General features: G+C 36.1%; 1 protein-coding gene across 1 annotated transcript; it reads right to left on the reverse strand.

Annotated features, from left to right (window-relative positions):
• Positions 1-15,367: 15,367 nt before the first annotated feature.
• On the reverse strand, positions 15,368-15,936 carry LOC143557065 (uncharacterized). The gene is made up of 2 exons (XM_077046231.1): positions 15,466-15,936; positions 15,368-15,376 (listed from the first exon to the last, which is right to left on the reverse strand). The coding sequence occupies exons 1-2, from the start codon at positions 15,934-15,936 to the stop codon at positions 15,368-15,370; spliced, it is 480 nt and encodes a 159-aa protein (XP_076902346.1).
• Positions 15,937-25,447: the final 9,511 nt, after the last annotated feature.

The following is a 25,447-nucleotide window of genomic DNA, read 5'->3' on the forward strand; positions in this document are numbered from 1 at the left end:
AGTAGTCAAATAATTATTAACTAAATTATGTTAATCAAGACACTAAGCAATACTCTAGACTCTTTAAACTCGACTAAATTACAGACCGGCAAGTGAATCGATCGACTCAATTATAGCTAAGTAAATCCGGATATCGAACCCATGGTATATTAACTAATTAATTAGAATTGACTAACCGGACTATTTATTTATTATTATTGAAGGGGGGTTTCAAACTATATTATATTAAACTAATAAAATAAACTAATTAATAAAAAACAATTAATGAAACACAAGACAAACGTTTGACTGATTCAGATGATGATGAAAAACTACCTAGGCTAAAATCCCAAAAGTTTCAGTTATCAAATAGTTGGAAATAATAGTTATGGAACTGGAATCGTAAAATAGACACTTAAAAGAAAACCCGAAAAGGACCCCTAACCCTTCAAGAACACACCTATGAGTTTCTAACAAGTTTTCAGACACACCAGTCATATGTATTAAACTTCCTTAAGGTTATCTAATTGATTTATAAAAGAGTACCTTTATCGCGAAATCTTACCTTACAACGCAGAGATCAAAGGTAATTTAATGTACTCAATTGACTCGCTAGACAAGGTTAATCTATCAAATCTAGACAGACTCTTTACGAAGAACTTAATCTAGCAATCTTAATCAACAAATATCTAACAATAACCTTATCACCTTACGGCTTTCTAGGTTAGAAACACACTTTTATTCGTTTGACTAATAATATTATTCCTATAGTTTTATTGCAAGTCCACCACAAACTAGTCAAGAACACACAGTAAATAACCTAACAAAATCTAATAATATAACAGACAATCACCAAGGATAATTGGAATAATAAAATTAGTACAACCAAAACCATGTACACATACGCATCAATCATGTAAAATTATTTAGTTTACTGAATCATAAAACCATAACGAAAAGAAACAATCCAACTAAAATCAAAACATCAACGATGGTTCATCATAAGCCTAGGCAGTCTATAAAGTTAAGCCTAGCATCTTAAAATCAAAGAAAATAATAATATAAGAAATCATGTGAAAATATGAGAAACGAAAGATTAAAAGCGATAAAATCTGTAGTCTTTGATCTTAAACGTAAAGCTCTTCACCGGGTGATTCCTTGCCTTCAAAACCGCCAAATAACTCCAAAATACGCTCCAAGAAACTCCAAATTCGGCTCTGGTTCATAGGGTATTTTTCAGGTTAAGTTTAAGGGAGTATATATACTGAAACAGGGCCCAAAACCTGACAAAAACGGCAAACTTTCTGGATTTTCTTGGTCTAGTCGTAGCGCGACCATGACTGACCCCTATGGCCGCGCGGCGCAGCTCTATACATAGGTGGGTTGGTCCGACAGGCCTAGTCTAACCTGTTCTCCTTCCGGTTCCTTCCTGACGAGTTTCGGCTTCTCGTTTTGACTCGTTATTCGCCCTTTTCTATCACGATCAACTTCTGGAACCTACAAAACATAATAATGTTAGTAGTATACAAATCTTGACTAAAAACGAACAAAAAACTAATTAAATATTGAATAAAATATACAAGGGAAACATATATATTTAGCATTATATCATAAACACATAGACTTGGATTACCAGTTTGTTCGGGAACTGGTTATGTCAGCAAAACTACACACTTAATTTGTTCCTACCGAGCTTCAACTTGCGGATATCTTCACTAAAAGCTTGCCTCGACCATTCTTTGAGCACTTTCTAGATTTTCTACGCGTCCATTCACCGCAGTTTCAATTGCCGGGGGGTGGGTAACAACCATAATAGTCATCATAGTCAAAAGTGTTAGTCTTCTTGTTTTATAAAATCCAAAAGAAGAAAATAAATAAACAAGAAAAATGAACCGGCTTGTGTTTGACACAATTCCCTTAAACAGATTCGCGATCTGCTCCCAGGGTACTCCGGTTCGAAGCAGAAGCGTAGCACTGCTGAACTTAACCACTTGCTTGAAACGAAATCGTAAACAATGTTGCAGCATAAAGGAAAAACAAGTTGTTGTGTGTATTTTTGTGTGTCTAAACTGAAGAGTTGGTCTTGGTTATATAACCACAAAATCATAACAATACTGATAATGACCATTAAATTGTAATAATATTCAAATAATGGTAATTAGTGCAAGTTTGAAAACCGAAAATAATAATCATCATCATAATGATCATTAATAATATTGACCAAACAGTTTTTGAAATGAATTTCAAAATGAATTCAAAAAATTGTCTCTCGCGGCCCGGGGTTTTTAGAGCTGCATTCATGTTCGTGGGACCTGCGGGACGCATGAGTTCGAAGAATTTTTAGTCTAGAAACCCATATTTGCACCCCCCCCCCCTTGTGCGCGGGTAGGACTCGTGGTAAAACATGTCATAAAGATTCAAATGAGTGGTAAAGGCTCTACCTTATATATCACTCTTTAGTTTGTTCCCACTCCGATGTTGGACAACTTTCACCACTTCCTTATTAAGACTTCATTCACACACTTTCCCTTAAACTTCCAACAATCCCCCACATGAATGGAGGTCGAAATAACATTATTCCGATTAGATTTCAGTAGTTGAATCTTGCATACAATAGGTAGGTGTTATCCTTTGAACCTTTGCTTATGAAGCATACTTAGCACATTGGCTCTAAGTAGACAACGTTTGTGTAGACGACAATACATTTCACACAAGACTCTCCCTGACAAAGTTAAGTCATCCTAGTTATGTTCGTTATGGTCATGAACATGAGCCTAGTTCTGCAAGAGCTATTAAGTATTGTGCCCAACAACACCTTCGAAGCGACCCCACTTCTCTCTCACATAGGTGATTCACCATGTATGATTACCTTGGTTGAATCATTCAAATCCATATGCTTAGCCTCACACTTTTCACTTTAGGAATGGACTAGGAAGGTTACCTAGCTATGTAGAAACTCCCTCTTAAATTATAGGGTTATCCCCCCCTACCCCCACAGTGACCGCACTAATTCATACAATTAGGTTTTCCTATTGAGCTCAATCCTTGGGATCTCCAGTTTGTTGAGTTAGGTCTTGAACTTTTAATATTTCAATGGCTTCAGTCCCGTTCCCATGGATGACTTCTGCACCAACTCTCTACTTAGGCCTTTTGTTAGCGGATCCGCAATATTATCCTTTGACTTCACGTAGTCAACAGTGATAATTCCAGTAGATAATAGTTGTCGTACTGTATTATGTCTACGTCTAATGTGTCTATCCGTACCATTATACATTGTGCTATGAGCTCTGCCAATTGCCGATTGGCTATCACAATGTATACAGATGGCCGATGTTGGCTTAGGCCATCTTGGTATATCCTCAACAAATTGACGTAACAATTCTGCCTCCTCGCCCGCTTTATCTAAGGCGATGAATTCTGATTCCATCGGGGATCTAGCTATAACTATTTGCTTGGACGACTTCCACGATATACTGCACCTCCAAGTGTGAATACATACCCACTTGTTGCTCCGGAATCATTCGTGTCAGATATCTAATTTTCATCACAGTATCATTATATAACTGTCGGATATCTGTTATAATGTAACCCGTATTCCCTAGTGTATCTTTGGTACCGAAGCAACCGAATCACACAGTTCCAATGAGTTGAACTTGGGTTGCTTTTATATCTACTTAGCTTGCTCACAAAATATGCCAAGTCAGGTCTAGTGCAACTCATAAGATACATCAAGCTGCCAATAATTCTTGAGTATTCCAACTGGTTAACGGGTTCACCTTTATTCTTAGCTAGATGTTGACTTATGTCAATGGGAGTTCTAGCTACATTAGAGTCATTCGCATTAAACTTCTCAAGAATTTTGCTCACGTAGTGGGATTGACTTAAAAAAGTCCATTTTAGGTTCGTGTGATTTTAACTCCCAAAATCACATTCCCAAAACCCATGTCTTTCATGTCAATCTTTCTTTTAGCATGTTCTTTGTGGACGTTATGATTTTATCATCACTTCCAGCAATGAGCATATCATCTACATATAGACACACAATGACATCCATCGGATGTGTCCTTCACGTATACACATTTGTCACATTCATTGATTTTGAACCCACCATCAAGCATGACATGATCAAACTTTTTGTGCCATTTTTTAGGAGCTTGTTTCAATCTATACAAGGATTTCACAAGTTTACACACTGTCCTTTCTTACTCAATGGCTATGAAGCCTTCAGGTTGTTCCATGTAAATCTCTTCCTCCAGATTTATGGATTTCACAAGTTTACACACTTTCTTTACTTTCCCAATGGCTATAAAGCCTTCACGTTGTTCCATGTAAATCTCTTCCTCCAGATTTTCATTCAAGAAAACTGTGTTTACATCCATTTGGTGAACTTCCAAGTTTCTAATGATGGCAATGGCAAGCACCAACCTGATAGAGGTTATTCGCGTAACTGGCGAATACGTATCAAAGTAATCTAAACCTTCTTGTTGTTTATATCCTTTGATCACCAACCTTGCCTTATACTTATCGATGGTGCCATCAAGTTTCATCTTCTTCTTGAAGATCCATCGATATCCTTGAGGAAGATCCACTAGTTCCCATGTATGATTTTGTAAGATAGAATCTATCTCACATTTGATGGCCTCCCTCCACTGAGGTCCTTCTGCGGAATTCACCACTTGTTGGTACATTTGAGCTTCCTATTCTACCATGTAGGTAAGGAAATCAGAGAAGGATTTTTCAGTCCTTTGCCGTTTACTCTTTCGGATTTCAACCTCCTCTGTCTAAGATTGTTCCCGAGGTTAATCTCTTGTACCCTCGTTCTCTAGAATAGTTTCCTCAACTGGTCTAGAATAGCTCGGTTTCCTTTACCCAAACATGGGAACATATGTTCAAACCATGATGCATCCTTTGATTCTATTATGGTGTCATTTTTTATTCCAAGGTTCTTGGAATCATGTACAAGAAATCGAAATGCACCACCAGGACGGGTATACTCTATAAATACACAATCCACGGTTTTGGTTCCTATTAGTAGGCGTTTCGGAGGAGTCACCACTACCTTGGCTAGGCACCCCCACACTCGCAAGTATTTATATGATGGTTTATTTCTCGTCCATAATTCATATGGTGTTATATCTTCTTCTTATTGGATATCATGTTCAAGACATAATTCGCCGATAAGATTGCTTTCCCCCACATGTCTGGGCTTACCCCATAACTTACCATCATGGCATTCATCATTTCTTTCACATTTCGGTTTTTACGTTCCGCTATGCCATTTGATTGAGGGGAGTAAGGAGGCATGAGTTCATGTATGATTCATTCTATTTCACACAAGTCAACAAACGGTGAAACATATTCACCTCCTCGGTCACTCTTTACTCTTTTGATTTTCCGATTTAGTTGATTCTCAACTTTGGCTTTAAATAAGATAAACTTATCAATAGATTCGTCCTTACTCTTAAGTAAGTAAACATAGCAATACCTTGTATTATCATCAATGAACGCGATGAAGTACTTGTTTCCACCATGAGTATGAATTGCTTTTAGATTACAAATATCAGTTTGAATCATCTCGAGAGGTTCGGTGAATCGTTCAATCTTTTTGAATAACGATCTTGTTTGTTTTGCTTCGACACAAGTTTCACATTTATTATTCGAGTCGATATCGATGTTGGTATACAATTAAGTTTAATCAAACGCCAAATGGAATTAAATTAACATGACCTAGTATGCCATGCCAAACATTAGAAGACTCAAGCATATAAGCAGAACTAGTAGCGTTTTCATTCATTTCATTAAACACAGTTTCATTCAACTTGAACATGCCATTGAGGGCATAGCCCTTACCAACATACAAACCATTTTTGGTCAACACGACCTTATCGGACTCAATCACCATTTTGAAACCAAACTTGTTCAACTGCCACCCCGACACAAGTTACGAATTTCTGCAACATACAACACATTTTACAAAGTGAGTTCCTTTCCCGAAGTCATTTTCAAAACCACATTCCCCTCACCTTTGACTTTGGTTGTAGCAGAGTTTCCCATAAATACCTTTACTCCATTAGTCACCTCCTTGAAAGTGCTAAAAAGACTTTTTCAAAGCACACATGACGCATAGCCCCCGTATCGACCCAACAATCTTTTTATTTTGCCCAACCAAGTTAACTTTGGTGACTATAATCGAGAGGTCCGTGACCACAGCAACAAGGCCATATGGCCATGTTCACTTGTCGAGCATTTTCTTTCTTTGGAAGCTTGCATTCATTGGCCATATGGCCTTGCTTTCCGCAATTATAACATGTTCCTTGGAACTTCTTTTTCTTCCCAGCTCCCTCCTTAGGACCAAGGTTGAAGCTTTACCCATGATTCTTTTTTCCACCGTTTTTATTACCCTTTGAAGATTGGCCATGTTCAACAACATTGGCCTTTGTTGTTCCGGGACCATCAATTCTTTTTAGTGCAATTTTGTTATCTTCTTCATTACGAAGATGAACAACAAGATCTTCAATGGTCATCTTCTTTCATTTATGCTTGAGATAATTCTTGAAATCGAACCAACTTGGTGGTAGCTTTTCAATGATACAAGCAACTTGGAATGTCTCGCTAAGCGACATTAATCTGCATGAATATCATGAGAATAACTTGCAACTCTTGGACTTGGCTCATGACAGTTTTTGAGTCTATCATTTTAAAGTCCAAGAACTTAGCCACCACGAATTTCTTAGTACCGGCATCTTCCGTTTTGTATTTGCGGTCCAAAGACTCCTATAATTCTTTGGTAGTCTTGGCCTTATGCTACACGTTATAAAGTGCATCCACCATGCCATTCAAAACATAATTCCGGTACAAGAAATCTGAATGATTCCAAGCCTGAACCGCACTCAATGATTGTGCATCCATTGCCTCTTCATCAACTTGGGGAATGGTTTCAGTTAAGAACCTCGCGAGGTTAAAAGTGGTCAAATAAAATAACATCTTTTTTACCACTGTTTGAAATTCACACCGGTGAACTTTTAATGTTTCTCAGAATGAAACGTGATAGCATTAGGCAGCGGAGCAACCAAACCGGTTGTGACAGTAACAGCGGAAGTCATGATTGCAGAGACGATAGTAGTCATGGGTTGGGATTCCATTCTGAAACGAAATCACAAGAATAATAAGTATTCTGTTTAAATTTGTTAGTATTCTTGTATAATAAAATCCGAAAGAAGAAAAGAAATAAACAAGAAACAGTGAACCGGACTTGTGTTTGACACAATTCCCTTAAACAGATTCGCGGTCTGTTCCCAGGGTACTCCGGTTCGAAGCAGAGGCGTAGCACTCCCGGACTTAACCACTTGCCTGAAACGAAATCGTAAACAATGTTGCAGCAGAAAGGAAGAACAAGTTGTTGTGTGTGTTTTTGTGTGTTTAAACTCTGGTTATATAACCACAAAATCATAATTAATACTAATAATGACCATTAAATTGTAATAATATTCAAATAATGGCCATTAGTGTAGATTTTGTGTGTCTCACGCGGGCCCGGGGGTTTTGGAGCTGCATTCGTGTCCTCGGGGCGTGCGGGCCCGCACGAGTTCGAAAAATTTCGAGTCCGCAAACCCAAATTTGCAACCCCCTGCACGAGAGTACTTGTAGTAAAACATGTCATAAAGATTCAAATGAGTGGTAAAGGTTCTACCTTATACACCACTCTTTATTTTGTTCCCACTCCGATGTGAAACAACTTTCACCACTTCATTATTAAGACTTCATTCACACACTTTTACTTATAACTTCCAACAAAAGTCTACCACAAATCACTCTTAGAATCACTCTCAGTCTCTCAATTAAATTCAAATATTGTATAATCAAATATAGTTATAACTTACCTTGTATTTCTCTATGTAACTAGCATAGGATTATTATTTAATGCATTACTATTCTCTCTAAGAAATTAAGAGAGAATCTTTTTCTTTCAAATATCATATTTCTCCACAAAAACTTATTTTAAATACAAACTTTAATAAAATCCTTTTCGCAATCTTGTAAACACATTTATTTTCCAAGTTAATTTCATACCATATTGTACACACACGTTTACACGAGTGCCATTTGACGTGCAGCTATCATGATACCAACCAAATAAAGTGGAAAAACTAGTTAAAATAAGATTGATGGATAAATAATAATAAAATTATAACTTAATGAAAAAAAAAAAGCGAATAACTAATGGTGTGCTCTAAAAATGTTCAAGGCTTGCTCCAATGATTTGGTTCGGGTTGTAAATGAGCCATGCTCAAGCCAAGGTAAATTTATTGCCAAGGTAAATTCATCATGAACTTGTTCGTTTAAATATTTTAAGTTAAACCCAAATTTTAATTTTTATAACACAATTCATTTTTAAATAAGCTCACACAATATGTTCCATGAGAACAATATTAGTGACCGTCATAATACTATATTTAGTTTTTTTTTATAAAAAATTAATGCATTACACACACTCTCTGATTATCTACACTATATTATAATGCATAACATAGTGTATTTTAATTTTTAAGTAATACAATTATTCATGCTTATTATTACAACACTTAATACATGTGATTAATAATTTAAGACCATATGTAGTCAAAACTATTCACATAGAGGTATTTGCGAACACGTGGCGTTCAAGTTAGCAATTAAGGGTTTTACTAAAAGTTATGTAGTGATAAAATGTCAGTGCAATCATTACTTAATTATTCTTTTATATTTTTTTAAACTAGTCGTTGGCCAATAGTTAGTTTGACCAACGCTCCTCCCCCCCCCCCCCCCCAACACCGTTGTGTAAGAAATGTCGGACACCAAAGCCTAGCCCAAAACGGCCAGGGGTTTTCCCCGACGTTTTTGGCTGTTTTTATTCCCTTAAACGGCCACTACGTTGCTTTAAGGAGAAGTTTTGGACTTTAGTACAATCATTAACGAACTTTTGTGGTTATCTAAATAATATTTTAAACATTTAGCCCCTGCATATTTACCCAAGTTTTGGTTATTTATAAAATACTTACACTTCCCTCCTCATCTTTCTATACATTAATACCTTTTAAAAAAGATACATCATAAAAACAAGAACATGATATTTGATATTGCTATAGTTTTTATAAACTAATTTTTTTACGTGATTTAATTTAAGCTTGAGCCCTAGCTTTGCCCACTACACAACCCTAGACTACTTATTTTATTGGTGAATAAAAGTGTTAGTAACACAAAGCCCAATAATTCTCGATAACTTTTTTTGGATGACTTTCTTGTGTGTTAAATCACCGCACTCCCTAAATTTGGAGAGTTACGGTGCCCCCACTCTAGCCAGGCTATGTTTTATTATCTTGGCATACGTTGGCTTTCAGAGTTTAGCTTGGGTGTTCCCCAATAAACCATACCGTTAGTTTCCAGTTGCCACTTGACAGTCGTTGTGCCACCACAAGAGCACAAACTCTTAGACGTAATACATGGTAGGACAAAAACCCGGGAGGAAGGGGATCATGATTCGAATTGACAACCGCACAAGGCCTAGCTCAAACCTTCATTGCCATAATCCACCAAACATGACACAAGCGAGTGTAGAATAATATGACTCAATTGCCGTCATTCCATTAGCATCATTCATGTACAAATACGGTAGGTACAACAAAGAAAGGTAGCAAACAATGAAAACTAATTAATACAAAATCATACTAAATAATAAAATGATTGTGGACAATAATATTAATGATATTCGGTTGACTAAGACTCCCCCTTAGTCTTAGCGGTAGATGCTCGGACGCAAAGGCTGGATTTAAATTTGTAGAAAAGAGGGCGAGGTAGACCCTTGGTAAAAATGCCGACATATTGATAGTTAGCCGGTATATGTATAACACGAATGTCTCCTACCCGGACTTTGTCTCGAACAAAATGAATGTCTATTTCAACATGTTTAGTGAGTTGATGTTCTAGAGAGAGAAACAGCAGAGAAATTGTCACAGTAAACAACTGTAGCTTGACGAGTAGGGACAAAAAGTTCAAGAAGTAAGTTTCTCAACCAACTCGTTTCGGCGACCGTGTTCGCAACGCCACGATATTCAGCTTCGGCACTAGATCTCGAAATTGTAGCTTGTCGTTTGGAAGACCATGAGATTAAATTAGTACCCAAGAAAACACAATAACCGGATGTAGATCGGCGTGAATCAGGGCAACCCCCCCCCCCCCCCCAATCTGCATCAGAACATGCAATGAGAGATGTAGACTTCGAGGGTGTAATATGTAAACCGTGTGATGTAGTGCCACGAATGTAACGTAGGACCCGTTTGAGAAAATGAAAATGTGGCTCACGAGGCGCGTGCATAAAGAGGCAGATTTGTTGCACCGCGTAGGAAATGTCGAGTTGGGTAAATGTTAGATATTGAAGTACACCGGCAAGGCTTCGATATAGTGACAGGTCATTAAAAAGAGGGCCGGAGTTCACACTTAATTTTGATGTGGTTTCGACCGGTGTAGCAGCGGGTTTACAAGTAGTCATATTTGCTCGAGCCAAAATATCTTCTGCATAAGATTCTTGGGATAAAAATAAGCCACCATGTTGATGTGCAACTGATATCCCCAAAAAATGGTGTAGTTTACCCAAATCAGACATAGAAAATTCCTTAGAGAGTGCAGCTATGATGCTCTGTAGTAGTGTCTAGTGGGAGGCAGTGAGGATGATGTCATCAACGTAGCAATAAATAGGCCATTTGATCCCCTTGTTTATATATAAAGAGTGATGAATCAGAGACGACACTCTTAAACCCACATTTAAGTAGATACATGGCAAACCGTTGAAACCACGCACGAGGTGCCTGTTTTAACCCGTAAAGAGATTTTATAAGCTTGCACACATGATTCGGTCTATCCGGATCCTTGAATCCGGGTGGTTGAAACATGTAGACCGTTTCTTTGAGATCGCCTTGTAAGAATGCATTCTTGACATCCAATTGATGGATGGGCCAAGAACGAGAAGTCACCAAACTAAGTACGATGCGAATGGTTGTTGGATTTACAACGGGACTAAATGTTTCATCACAATCAATACCAACTTGTTGAGATTTACCATTAACCACGAGTCGTGCTTTGTAACGTTGGAGTGCACCGATGTTATTAAATTTATGACGAAATATCCACATGCAACGAATTACATGAGCATCCGGTGGCCTCGGGACCAATTCCTATGTGTTATTGTTCAATAATGCGCTATACTCATCATCCATGGCAACTTTCCAGGTTGGATCGGATAGGGATGTAATATGTGAGTTGGTTATGGGAGAGATGGCAGTGGTGTGTAAGTTGAGTGGGATTTTTGGTTTGGTAATTCCGGCACGTAGGCGGGTGGTCATCAAGTGGGTGGTATGTGTTTGAGGTGGCGGTGAGGTGTTTGGCATGGTTGTAGTAGGAGGTGAGTTGGGAAGAGTCTCATATGTTTGTGAAGTTATTAGTGGTGTGGGGACAGTTGAAACGGAAGGGGTGATGGTGGTATTGGTGAGGCTTCATATGTGTGTGTAAGAGGATGTGACAAAGATGTGGATTGGTTATGGGTAGTGGTCTGGTTGTGTATGTTGGGGCAAGAGGCATGTGTTTGAAGTGGGTTTGTTGGTGATTGGGTAAAATGGTTGGTTGCATGATTATGGAATATTATTGGGGATGGGCTATCACTGTCCAAAAATGAATAATCTCGTGGACTGGTATTTGGGAATGACTTGAATGGGAAATTGGATTCATCAAAAACAATGTGTCGAGAGAAAATAATTTTCCCAGTGGAGAGGTCGAGACATTGATATCCACAAAATTTTGCCGGATAGCCAAGGAAAACACACAAAGAGGAACGTTGGCTTAATTTGTGTGGTCGTGTCGCGGTTGTGTTAGGTTAACAAGCACACCCGAAAACACATAAGTGATCATAGGTAGGATGTCGGTGATAAAGGGCGGCCATAGGAGAATGGTTGTTAAGAAGTTTGGTGGGAAGAATGTTGTGGAGATAGGTGGCAACATGAAGAGCCTCGACCCAATATGAGGAGGGCAAGGAAGCATGAGTGAGAAGAGTGAGCATGATTTTGTTTAGTCGGCGAATCATGCGTTCAAATTTCCCGTTTTGCTTGGAGGTTTGAGGACACGAGAAACGGAATTGAAGACCGTGGGATGAGGCTAGATTTTTGAAATGGTGATTGTCAAATTTGCCTCCTAAATCACCATTGGAATGATTTAATTAATGCTCACTTGAAATTGGGTAAGAATATATTTATGGAACTTGGCGAATTTTTCAAAAGTCTCATATTTAAATTTTAATGGAAAAATCCATGTATATTTTGTTTTGTCATCAACTAAGACCACATAGTATTTGCATCCTGATTTGCTCGGGATTGGTGAAGTCCACAGGTCACAATGAATAATATCAAAAGGTAATAAAGTTTGTGACATTGAAATAGAAAACGGTAAACGTTTACTCTTTGCAAGTTGACAAGAATGGCAAACAATGTCACTACGATGTTTATTACATTTAATAAAATTATTCAAAACAAGTGAATTTAAAACAGATAATCCCGGGTGTCCAAGACGGTTGTGCCAAAAGTCTTGATCATGGGAAATGTGAAAGGCGGAAGCAGTGTTGTTGGTGAGCGGGTAAAGATGGCTATCACTGTCGTGCCCCATGAGAATCTTCCCATCCGTAAAATCCTTCACAGAAAAGCCAAAAGGGTCAAATTCAATAGAGGTCCAATTGTCAATATTAAATTGACGAACTGATATTAGATTTTTAATGATTTGGGGTGTATAAAGGACATTTTTAAGGTGTAACGGTCTTGTGGTGTTGGGTAAGGTGCTATTGCCCGATCCAAGAATTGGGATTTGTTGACCATTTCCAACAAGAATAGAATTAATTGAACTTAATAACAAAGGGGAATTTAGTTCACCTTGGTCACCAGTGATGTAACACCCCGGCTAAAGCAGAAAACGCCCGGATGTGACGTACAGATTGCCTAAAACACATGTGACACTATTAAGTGACAATAATATCATTAATTCATTCAAATCCCAAGTACACAAGTTGGTCAACAAAACAATTACAAAAGAAAACAATAAAACCTATGTCTTATTTATTTATTATTGAAATAATCTATCTTCTAGTGACCTCGTCCATTTCACCCTCTAATGATAGTACCTGTAGCATATATATAAAATAATGTCAACTAACTTAATAGTTGGTGAGTTCACACAGTTTAAATACTACATAAAAACCATACAATTCCATGAAAACTTGTGAAAAACACATAAGGGTTCTTTACACTAGAAACAATTGTCCATGAGTGTAAAGAATAAACGAAGGTCTTTTCCAGTTGGGATTGTGCACCAACGTACTCAGATCGGAGTCTCTTTTCCACTAGAAACAATGGTCCATGAGTGCAAAGGGGGGCGTATGATCATACTTATCGAAGAAATCCATGCACGTAATATCATAGCAAGTAGCAAGTAAACACACAAGTCCATGTAGCGAATTGTAGTTTGTAAATGATAAATAAAAGATATTGAATTGTTGATAGGATATATATGTTACCCCCAAAATGTAAAAAAAACGTTAAAAGGGGTGTGAGAAACTCACCTTTGTGATTGGAGATAACTTTGAAAAACCGTAAGTGCGTTAAATGAAATCAAACGATCGAATCTCGCGAGCTAGAACAAGAAATACAAAAGTTACTAACTAGTTTACGGGACTATAACGTTGGTTTTAAGGTTTATACATTTTTATTTATAAGAATTTTGTTATACATTTTTAAGCGTATTAATATTTAAGTTAACGGGTTTTATCAATTTTTATTATTATATTATTATTTACAAGATTCATAATTTTTAAGGAATTTGTCATAATCGTTATGTTTCATTTTAAAGTTACAACGACATTTTATATATATATTATCTACATAATTATTTAACGAGTTTTAACGGGTGGTTTGGTTTGTAAAAGTTGGTTTTTGAACGAATTTGCTAACGAAAATTAAAACATCTTTTGTTTAACCAAAATAATTTTATTTATTTTTGTATGATTTATAAAAGTATATTTAATTTGTTGAAACTAAAAAAAATGGTTTTAAAAAAATAAATGAAATGGGTTTGATGTGACCCAGGTTCAAACCGGGTCTCCACAACCATACAACACATACACAACCATTGGACAAGTTAAGCTTTTGTTTAAAAGATGAAAAGAGTTAATTATAAACACAAACCCATGTTCATCATCTTCTTCACATAAAACCCTAGATTCAATTCACCATAATCGTTCCATGTTTGTTTAATTTATGTTAGGGGTTTTGTTTGTTGGGTAAAACTGAATCAAAACCACATGTTGTTTACCTTGATTGGTGTCGGAATAACAGTGAACGGAGTCGCCGGAGTTCGGACTAACACGAGCCGATTAAAGATTTTAGAGAGTTTTAGAGAGAGGATTGAAGGTTGGTGCAAGTTTAGATGATGTTTAGGGTCCTATTTATACTAGAATTAGGAGCGTATAGTGATTAATTCGTCGTTAATGAATTTTGATAATAATCCGGCGGTTCCGGATTATAAGCGACCATTAAAGTTTGTTAATAGAAGTAAATTAACTTTATTACAGGCCCTAATTAGTGGAGAAACGCGGTATAATAATTGTTTGGGTCAAATAACGGGTTTAACGGGATTTAATAAGGTGGCCGGAGTTGGTTTGGGTTGCCGGATTCCGGCATCGCCGGAAAAACGATGGTACAGGGGAAGGGATGGGCTGGGTAGGGTATTTTAATAATATTTATTATTATTATTTAAATTCAAATGTTACACTATAAGCCCTTTTACTTCTTAAATATCTAAATAAGTGTTTTTGAATTATTAATGATAAACCCTTGAACATTATAACCAAATGTAAGTTAATCGAAACTTGGTATATTTTTAATATCCTTGTATTGTTTACGTTTTATACTCGATAGATTTATACTTTGATTATTTGCTAGACCTTTATAGTTCGGAGATTCGTTAGTTGAACTAAATGGATAGAAAATGAACGAACTATAAATCATCGTAATTAATATTAAATGACCAAACGAATTTATTAAAACGACACCACGGGTCGGTTTAACGAATACAAACACAAATAAAAAAGACAAATGTCACAAGTGATGTGGGAGGTTGCACCCGTATTCATGTGACAGGGGTCCTCCGTGTTGTCCGTGACATTGCGGCGAACGCGTTGCTCAAATCGGTTGGGTCAAGGGCATCATATTCTGTCAAATGGGCATTGGTGTGCTGATTTGGTCCTTGAGATTGACCAGATCTTTGACCAGTAAATGCGGAACCATTGAAACCTCTACTACCACCGGAACCCTGGCGGCGATTATAACCTCTACCACCACCACCACGTGAAGATTCTTGTTTGGTGTTATACGGACGACGGTGGGGTGTATTTTCTTCATGAACGGCCGCCGCGACGACCGAAGGTGGAGTTTCACGAGTGGCTTGACGATCATGTTCAGATTGTAACATCTCGCAAGCGTCCTCCCACGTCGGTAGCTGTTGGTTGATTAGCGCACCAGTGACATCGTATTCCGTTGGTAAACCCCGAACCAATTGGAGAACCAACCGTTGTTCGTCCATCGGAACCTCAAGATCTTTCAGTTGAGTACCGATGTCTTTTAGACGCTGACAATAATCAGCAAGAGACGCGGCATCACGAAGCTTGAGGTTGACAAATTTATGTTCTAGAGCAGCAATTCTTGGTCCCCGATTGTTATGAAAAATACGTTTGATACGGTTCCACGCTTCAAGGGCGGTGGGTTCGTCAACAAGAACTCGTTCAAGAAGATCGTGTTCAAGAGTACCATATATCCATTGGAGTACAATGGAGTCAATCTTTTTGCCAAGAAGCAAAAGTCGGATCATCCTCCGGTGGGGGTCGGGTACCATCGATATGAGAAAGAACATCATACCCGCGAGCATGTAGCTGAAACAGTTTTACCCATGAGGAGTAAGAAACTTTCTTGTCGCCCAACATGTGGACTTTATGTTGGATGTTAGTAACGGTGTACACGGGATGCAAGGAAGTGGATTTGGAAGAGGTATCGGTGTCGATTGTTTTGTCGTTCGTCATGGGGACGATTGAGGATGATCAAGATGAAGATATGCCGGACCGAAGTCAGGAGGCTGATGACCGAAGTCGGTGAAAGGTAAGGCGGGATCAGTGGTTTTTAGATATCTCTTGATACCATGTAGAACAATATGACTCAATTGCCGTCATTCCATTAGCATCATTCATGTACAAATACAGTATGTACAACAAAAGAAAGTAGCAAACTATGGAAACTAATGAATACAAAATCATACTAAATAATACAAAGATTGTGGACAATAATAATAATGATATTCGGTTGACTAAGAGCAAGGACGGAATTTGGGTGTCCACTGAAGAACCCAATCTTTTTACCATTAAGCCGCCGTAGTATTAATTTTACTTAAATGTTACATGTATATTGATTTTATTATAGAAGATGGTTTGTCGAGCCCCAAGCTAGTGTGCGTTTTTTACAGGCCTAGCTTGCTCATTCAACTTTGATAGCAAACTCAAACTCGACCCTGATTCCGAGCCGAAGTTTGCTTGGCTCAACTCGTTTTAATACAAAGCTCTAGACTAATAAATTATTAGTGCATAAAAGTGTCATATATGAATTCATGATTTGGTAGAAAGTGTTTAAATTCTTCACATGATTGGTATTCCTGTTTTCCCATGAGATGTTGGGTGGAAGAGGAAACTTTAATCATTAACACCAATAGGCAAAGACCCTTGGCCGACAAAATGTTAAGTTAGAACTACCATCATTTTTAATGATTTAAAAACTAATAAATTATAAATTAAATTTACTTCTATAAGGGTGAAGGGGCGGTTTACTCGGAGCCTCCGAGTAGTTTGGCCGAGTAGCAGGGCAAGTAGTTGATATCAAGTTAAGTATGACAGAGTTTAAGTACTCAGGTAAACTTATCATTAAGTTATTTGTCTTTTAACTTAGTACCTTACTAGACTGCACATTGAGCACAAATTTTTATTGGCCCATCGGTTGGATCGGTTAGCATGATTTAAAAGAAAAGTTGAGAGATAGTGTGAGATAAAAAAAATTATTCTGATAACCGATACATAAAATAAAGTTCTTTTTATTGTGCTAAATATGTGTTTCATCTTTAAAGCTGAGGAGTAGTACGAACTACCTCTCAACCAACCATAAGTAGATCTGCCACTGCCATTTTGATAGGATTACAAAATAAAAAGTACAAATATTGTAGTCTATAGAAATCATTAAAATTTAATGGCATTTGCGTCAACAAATAAACAATGAGTCAAGAGTTACCTCAAAGTCTCAAACAACAAGACAAACATGCTATCCACTAGCTTCTTTATCCTAGCTTCTAGATCATTAAAGTTAAAAGTAGATAATGCAATAGTGAAAATAAACAAAAAGTTAAAATGTACGTCGGGCCAAAATCCCTCATTGGATTCTTATATGACTTGTTGATTTGATGTATTTGGTCCTCCTATATATTCTTATATGGCTGCTTGGCTGGTTGTCTTTAGGCCGTCAAATCTGTAAAGTATCCTTTGTATCCGTCCGTCCATTCATACCTCACTTGATAATTTGCCAATAAAACTTCATAATCGCATGATTCATATCAAAACTTTGACACCAAAATATACAAGTATGAAATTATCAAATAAAAGTATGAAATGATAAAAAAGGATAAGAAGCAAACATTTTGGGCCGAATTCGTGTTTAACACAAGTTCTTTAAAATGAATTTTGAGTCTTCCAATAACACTTGTTTGTTTCCTAAGGTACAACAGCCGGAGCAGTGGTACTGTTAAGGAAGACTTCAGAACCCGAAGGTTTACCTTAAAGATGATGAACAATAGAAAAGTGAAGAAACAATTGCTGGAAATTCTGTGTGTATAAGTGTTCTTGGTATGTTATCCCTTGGTAATTATGGTGAAAACTGAGTTGAACATTTTCAATGTTTTTTATCAAGTGTGAATGCTCGACTAGATCGCTTAAGTTTCACCTCAAATAGCTAGAATAACTCAAAACAACTGAATAACTATACAACTGCTAATGGAAACAACTCATCAGTTAAATAACGTATATGAAAAAAACTGTGCAAGCGCAACTAAGCAAACTACTAATGTGGAAAATTTGTTGCCAAACAATTGATCTAGGCAATTGATTAGCAAAACAACTAATGTGGAACAACTATTGCGAAACAATTGATGTTGGAAGAACTAATACAAAACAACTAATGGCCTGTAACGGCTGCTATATCCTAACAACTGATGTCTCCAACAACCGCAACCAAAGTACCAAACAACCAATGGCTCGAACAATTTCTAATTGCATTAGCATTTGCTAACATAATCACTCACACCTCATAGCTTATGTGCAGATTGTTCTTGACTCGACTAACAAGTACTGCACCTAGCTGGAACCACTACTTAGTCGACCCTAAGCCGAGCCACCTCAATCTAACCTTCAAATGTACAAAGACAACTATCAACTGGCTCACGTCAAAAGTGACAAGTGTGCTATCAAAGTGTCACACCATGCCTATCAACCACGCCACACGCGCTCTAGGGTGCTTTGGACTTTATAGGGTCCCCACTAGTGTTTGCCTTTAAGAAAATAATTTTCTTAAAATGCTCTCACTTATAACTTTGAGGTTTTTCTCCCTACCTATAAAGACAAATTCCCACATGTTCCTTGGTTTTATCTTATAAGTTTTACAGTTTTCACACTTACTATTGGACATGGTACGGTTTGTTACGAAAATCTCCCATAGAGGATCCCACATTCATTAAATAATACCTATATTAACAAAAGTAAAACATAAAAACTCTGTTTTTCACTTTAACACCAAGTGTAAAAACCTATGTTATTCACTTAATTTTTCCGACATTTATTCCTAAAACAGTATGAAGATGTGAGCAATGATAATTTATTATTTGAATATGTAAAATGAATCGGTGTCATTTTTCATATATTACACATACTAAAATAATTGAATACTAAATAATTACACTAGGGAAAAAGAAAGAAAGTCCTCATGTCACTTGAGTCTTCTTTTATCATATATATTTATATATACTTGATGTCATCTACTTAATAATTTTATTGTCCTTTTGCATCTTTTTTTAGGGTTGGGTTATTCTATGAAGGTTAAAAAAAAATGAGAAGTGTGAGAAGACATAATTAATTTACATTTGTCAAGTATGGACCAAAGAAAAAATTGTATAAAATTAACCGTACGCATTTTCTCTCTTTACATGCAAATCACATTTAGTTCCCACTTCATTTTAAAACATCTATAACTTTTTCATATGATATTTAACAAAAATAAAAAATTCACCATAATAACAAGCGTTTTTTATCTTTAATATGAGTATAAATTTGTTATACAAAAACTAAAACAAAAATTACGACATTGTGTCTTTTTCCTTACCATTGTGTCTTTTTGTTTGTCATTGTGTTTTTTGCGTCATTGTGTCTTTCAACTAATCATTGTGTTTTTTAAATACTAATAACACCGTTGTGTAATAATAATATATAAATATAATGAAAAATACCAACAAATTATCAAATACATAAAAAACAATGATAAATACATATTACATAATAACATGACACGTAAAACACAATGATAAATACATACAACACAATGACCTGTGTAAAGCCCCGTTACCAGTAGCCCTACTTTGATGTTGGATTTACTCATAAACGCAGTTCTAAATATCAGAGTTAATTAAAACATTTGCGGAATATAAAAACTTTCATAAACATTTCATAACAAAACATATCTTGTCTTAAACCAACATCTTGTCTTTCAAAATAAACAAAACATTAAACTTAAACGTCTTGAGCCTTCCAATGCCAGCATCTTATTCAATGCCACGTGTCCCCTCAAGCAAGCTGCCTCATTCTACTCACCTGCGTGCATACTAAAAGTCAGCTACGCTGAGTGAGTTCTAGTTAATCACATAACATACAATACCTTCATAATTACATACTTTCATACTTTCGTTTATAATATACTTACTTACCTTCGCACTTTCTTTCTTTCATATACTTACCTTACGTTTTAAAGAGCATTACGCCCTATAACCTTCGCATATATTATTAGGGTATGCAACCCTTTAACCTTCGCATATATTATTAGGGTATGCAACTCTTTAACCTTCGCATATATTATTAGGGTATGCAACCCTTTAACCTCACCTTACCTTTCATTATCATATCCATACGTTTAATACTATACACAACATAATTATACATACATCCGCATTCACATACACATATCATACATACTACACTATACTTGCCTTAACAATGCATGCAATACCCGAAGGTCGTTCACGTACTGTCAAGCATACATACATAAATATCAAGACATACACTTACCATTTAAGGTAAGTGTATTAACATCCACATCGAGTATGCACACAGCCCCGAAAACATAACAAGGAAATGGGGCTAGAAACTCACCTGAAGTCGGTTACGTTCACCGTTGATGGTAATCCCTTTCTTCAGTTGTGCACGGCTGACTGTATAATAATTACACGTATCAATTAACTATCACTACTCATATCATCTTTCTAGTCTTAGCTATTACCCACAACGAATGGGGGTCCGGGGACAACGCCCCAGGCAGCGGGGTCTAGGGGCGGCAGCCCCTAGCAAGGTCCAAGGGGTAGAGCCCCTGGCTGGGGTTAAGCTGTCAGGTCAGCTTGGAAAAATTTTATTTACATTAACTGTCTTAACACATTTTCCATTAGGATTTTAATTCACTTCCTAATTCGTTAGCGCATTCCTCTTGACGTATTAAGTCTGATTCGCTATCTGATTCGTTACCGAACTTAACTTAAGCGGGCTTAGCTACTGGGGAAGTTAACATCAGCAAACTTAGCTAGTAGCGAACTTAATATTTAAGCGAACTTAGATACGACGAAGTTATACAGCAGCGTACTTATATAACCAGCGAACTTATATACGAGCGAAGTTATTCTTGGCGAAGTTAAGCACTCAGCGAACTTGGCTTAGCGAAGTTACAGCTTGGCGAACTTACTATGCTTAGCGAACTTAAACCTTGAGCGAACTTAGCTTTGCAGGCGAAGTTGCTCAGCAATAGTTACAGTTCGCTCCATAAACCCCTTAATCATGATCGTTTCGTCGTGAAATCCTTGGATGTGACACGGATCAAACCCGTAAACGTTCTCATGTTCATTTTCGGATAAAACTTGACTCAAAAGCGCATAAAGTTTGGACCTTTAGATTAAAACGTTCAATAATAGGTCTAGGGTTTATTTTAAACGGTCATACGCAGCTGCGAGTTCGTTAAGTTCGTTTCTAACATCAAGTTTACGAATTTACGTTCTATTTACACCGGATCTAATCTCGTTCTAAGTTTCAAGGTTAAACGTTAATAAAAACGTAACTTTAAGGTAAAAGACGTACCTTTAATGCTCGTTTGGATCTTGTTTAACTTGGTTATGAACTCTCAATCTTGTATATAGCTCGTGTAATAAAGATCTAATACCAACTAACGTTCGTTTGGACTCGGATCTCGCTCTCTCTCTCGGCGGCCGTATATGGTGTAGTGTATGTGTGTTTTTGAGTGTGTAGAGATTAGGATGGAAGAAATGAGGATTTTAGGGTTTTAGGATGGTTTAAGGGGATATTTATATCCCTTAAAGCCCATGGACCTAAGGTCCATTACCCTTTAATCCACCATAATTAATCCAAGTCCATGATTCTTTATTAAACACTAGCTAATATTATTTAACGTTCGACAACTAAACGAAATCTTCCTTTATTTGATATTACAATATTTTAGGATGTTACAACCTAACATGTAAGTCACAATGGTTAATACATATTAGTATATAACACAATAACCTTAAATGTAAAACACAATGGAAACTACATATTAGACAGTGACTTGAACGTAGTAGACAATAAACATAATACTATTATTTTCAAATTAAGTGAATGTCACATGTTAACTCCGAACAAAAGACAAGGAACGTATTACAAAATGACTAAAACGAAATGATAAGTAGAAAACAATGTTGAGCAAAAAGACACAATTACGAACAAAAAGACACAATGATGTAATCGTTGTTTTAATTTTTTTCTTTAATATGGGTACCACAATGACCAAAATCTATAACATAATGCATAGAAAAACCCAATTAAGAAACACAATGAACAACCAAATAACACAATATAAAAAACCCATCAATTTTTTTGTATTTTTATATAACAATATGATATTCATATTAAAGATAAAAACACTTGTTATTATGGTGAATTTGTTTTTTTTAAATGTCGTATGAAAAAGTTATAAACGTTTTAAAATGATGGGGAATTGACATGTGTCTTGCATTTTAGAGAGAAAGTCATCATAAGTGGATTATTACCTTAATGTCATTCTTATCAATTTTTATTCTTAAATTAATCTCCATCATCCAAATTTAAGATCAATGAATTAGATACCCACCCACCTTTCTCATTTTTATTATATTTTGTGTATTAACCTTCTTTTAATCCCTTTTCTAACTAAACTTATCTAATTTTCTTTTCCATGTTTTATATTCTTTCTATTCTAGGTGATTTAGTATTCATTGAATAATAAATAATAATGTAATAAGGCTATGTATAGTGGAGGGGCTAAAAAACGAAGCGTTTTGCGTCGTTTGGCGCCCAGTCAGCAAGGAGTAAGTTTTTGTTTTTGGGGTGTAATGGTGTTGTGCCCTATATATATATAGATATAGATATATCACCCATACATACATAATAATAATAATAAAAGAAACACAAATACCGGCTAGTAATATTCCTCGCCCCCTCCCCCTTCTCGCCCCAAAAATCACCTGGGAAGGCGGTATTCGCGACCCAATTTGTCCAATTTCACTCAATTTTGTCTCTATTCCTCACCCAATACCCTTGGCCTAAGCGTTTGAAGAACTTTTGTTCCAAGTGATTTGAGCACGGGAAGTTCATTTAAATTTGAAGTTACAATATGTCCCTTAAGTTTAACTACAATTGCCCTTTTATACATTATCTTATTATGGGTTTATTCTTTTTCTTTTTTATGTTTATGTGTAACCACCTTTTGTTACATGGCTACTCACAATTTTTATTTTGTTTTTTTTTTCTTGAAACATTTAATAAAAATAGAGATAATGTTGCAAGCCGTCAAAGTTATTTCAAGGTTATAGGTGTAAATTTAATTTAAAAAAACTGAGTTGTGTGTTATAATATGTTACGTCACTAAAGCATAAATATATAAGTTGTCAAAGCTACTTCAAGGCTTCGACATTTATACAATTTTTTTCTTCATTTTATAAGTTTTAAAATATGATGCATTATAACATCCTAACTTGTTGTATGACGTCCTTATTTTTATCAATGTTTTGTTGTAATTTTTTTTCCAATACTGAGTTGTAGATATAACTTTTATTCGAAACAATGGGGGTGAATAAGAATGTATAAGTCACTGAAACTGAAACATTACAAATTTCAACATTTATCACTTCTCAACGTGATTTTTTTTATAGTTTCATTTGTTTTTTAATATAAAGTTCCAAAAAATTATCAGCGCTCATCGTAAAACACGGGTTTTTTTATTGACACCCTCACCACAACGTGAGGATTTAGATATGGTAGTTAAAATATATAGCGCCTTATGAATCATCTCTAATAAATGTAAGATAAATATACATGCAAAGTTTTGACTTTTGAAGATTTTGGTTTATTGCGATGGCAGTGAAACTTTCTAGCCCTAATGATTTAAGTTCGAATTCTATGTTGATATAGACATTAGTGTGCATGATGTTAGAACCTCATATTAACCAAATTAATGTTGGTTTGTGTCGTCACGTTGGGTTGCAAGTTTCCAACAATACTTTGCTTTTTTTCTTTTCTTTTTTCGTTTATAATATATTGATTTAGAATATGGACAAAAGAGATTATTTAAGTTTTTGTTATAAAAAAAACTTGAAAATTCTTTATGACTTGAGCACGGCCTTCAGGCATTTCAGTTCTCAGGTCCTACGAAGAAAGTCTAAAGATCGTATTGAATATAACCCTATTATATGAATGAAGGTGAGCTAGGAAAGCACTATGAACTCATAGGGCGAAGGCGAGGAGGCTCGAATTCAGGGGCTGCTAAACATGAGTCTGAAAGTAGGAGACAAAACTATTTTTTTAAACTGAGAAGAAGAAACTAATATTTTTATAATTGATTTTGAAAATTAAAAAGACTTTGGTAGTTAGGATTTTCTTGATTCAACAATGGAACAAATAGGTTACCCGATTAGACGGATGCGATGGTCCATAAAGTTGTTACTCTATCTCCCTTTTATTGTTACGTAGTGCCTAAAGTTTGGTGATAGTATTGGGTTTGCTAAGGTGAATGAGCCGGGTCAATGCTTGGTTACAGGTCAAGCTGCAAATATAGATAAACCATTAGAATAGGACCTTGGGCTCGCGTCTCTGACTCACTTTTTGACAATTAAGTTAACAACAAATACTAGATACGTCGTATGTATTGGGGTGAGTTCTTTACTAAATCAATTTTAAGTACGAAAGTGTGAGAATCACATAAACATTTGTATATGGTGCTTTAATAATATAGTGGAAGAGAGATTGTTGTGCAGTTACATGATTATCTCATGTTCACAGTTAAAGCAATACTTACAAGTGATTTATACAGTTTAGTAGTTTACTGGTTCTAGGGTTATGAGAGCTGTACAAAATAATTTATACATGCTCTAAATATGGTATGATATGGTATGGTATATAAGACGGTATGATTCTTAAAAACTCTCTAGTTAAAGTTACTATTGAATATTTGGAGAACTTAGAAGTTAAGCGGAAAATTGATCGTTGAGGAGTGGGCGGCCCATTCTTCGGTTTTGGTGGGCTAAATCCAACATACCTGAGTTTGAGCATAAACTTTTAGCCGAAATAGTTAGTTTGAGCCGTAAATAAAATAATAAACATTTAAACAAGTTTGGTGTAGTTTGGCTCGCTGCAGGTTCGTTTCGGTTTTGATGTGATTCGGTTTGGTTCGGTTTTGAAATGAATGAAAACTGAAACGAACCATAATTTTCGGTTTTGAAAAAGAACAAAACCGAACCGTCGGTTATTTGTTTGGGTTGACTTTGTATATTAATTCGTTATAAAATAAATTGGTTTAAATTAAGAAACATCCAAGTTAGATGGTTTGTAGAAACCAGAAATGTTAGCTGAACCGAGCTGACCAATCTAGTAAGTAGAATTATAGAAACCTTCAAACTGGTAGGCCAACATGATTTTAGTTGGTCCAAAACATCAAGCTGGCCCAGTTACAGTAACATAATTGGTCGACATAATTATACTGTT

Source organism: Bidens hawaiensis, unplaced genomic scaffold (assembly GCF_021521415.1).
Source record: "Bidens hawaiensis isolate Kalapana, Puna unplaced genomic scaffold, B.hawaiensis_p1.1 tig00018785_1, whole genome shotgun sequence".
Taxonomy (NCBI): domain Eukaryota; kingdom Viridiplantae; phylum Streptophyta; class Magnoliopsida; order Asterales; family Asteraceae; genus Bidens; species Bidens hawaiensis.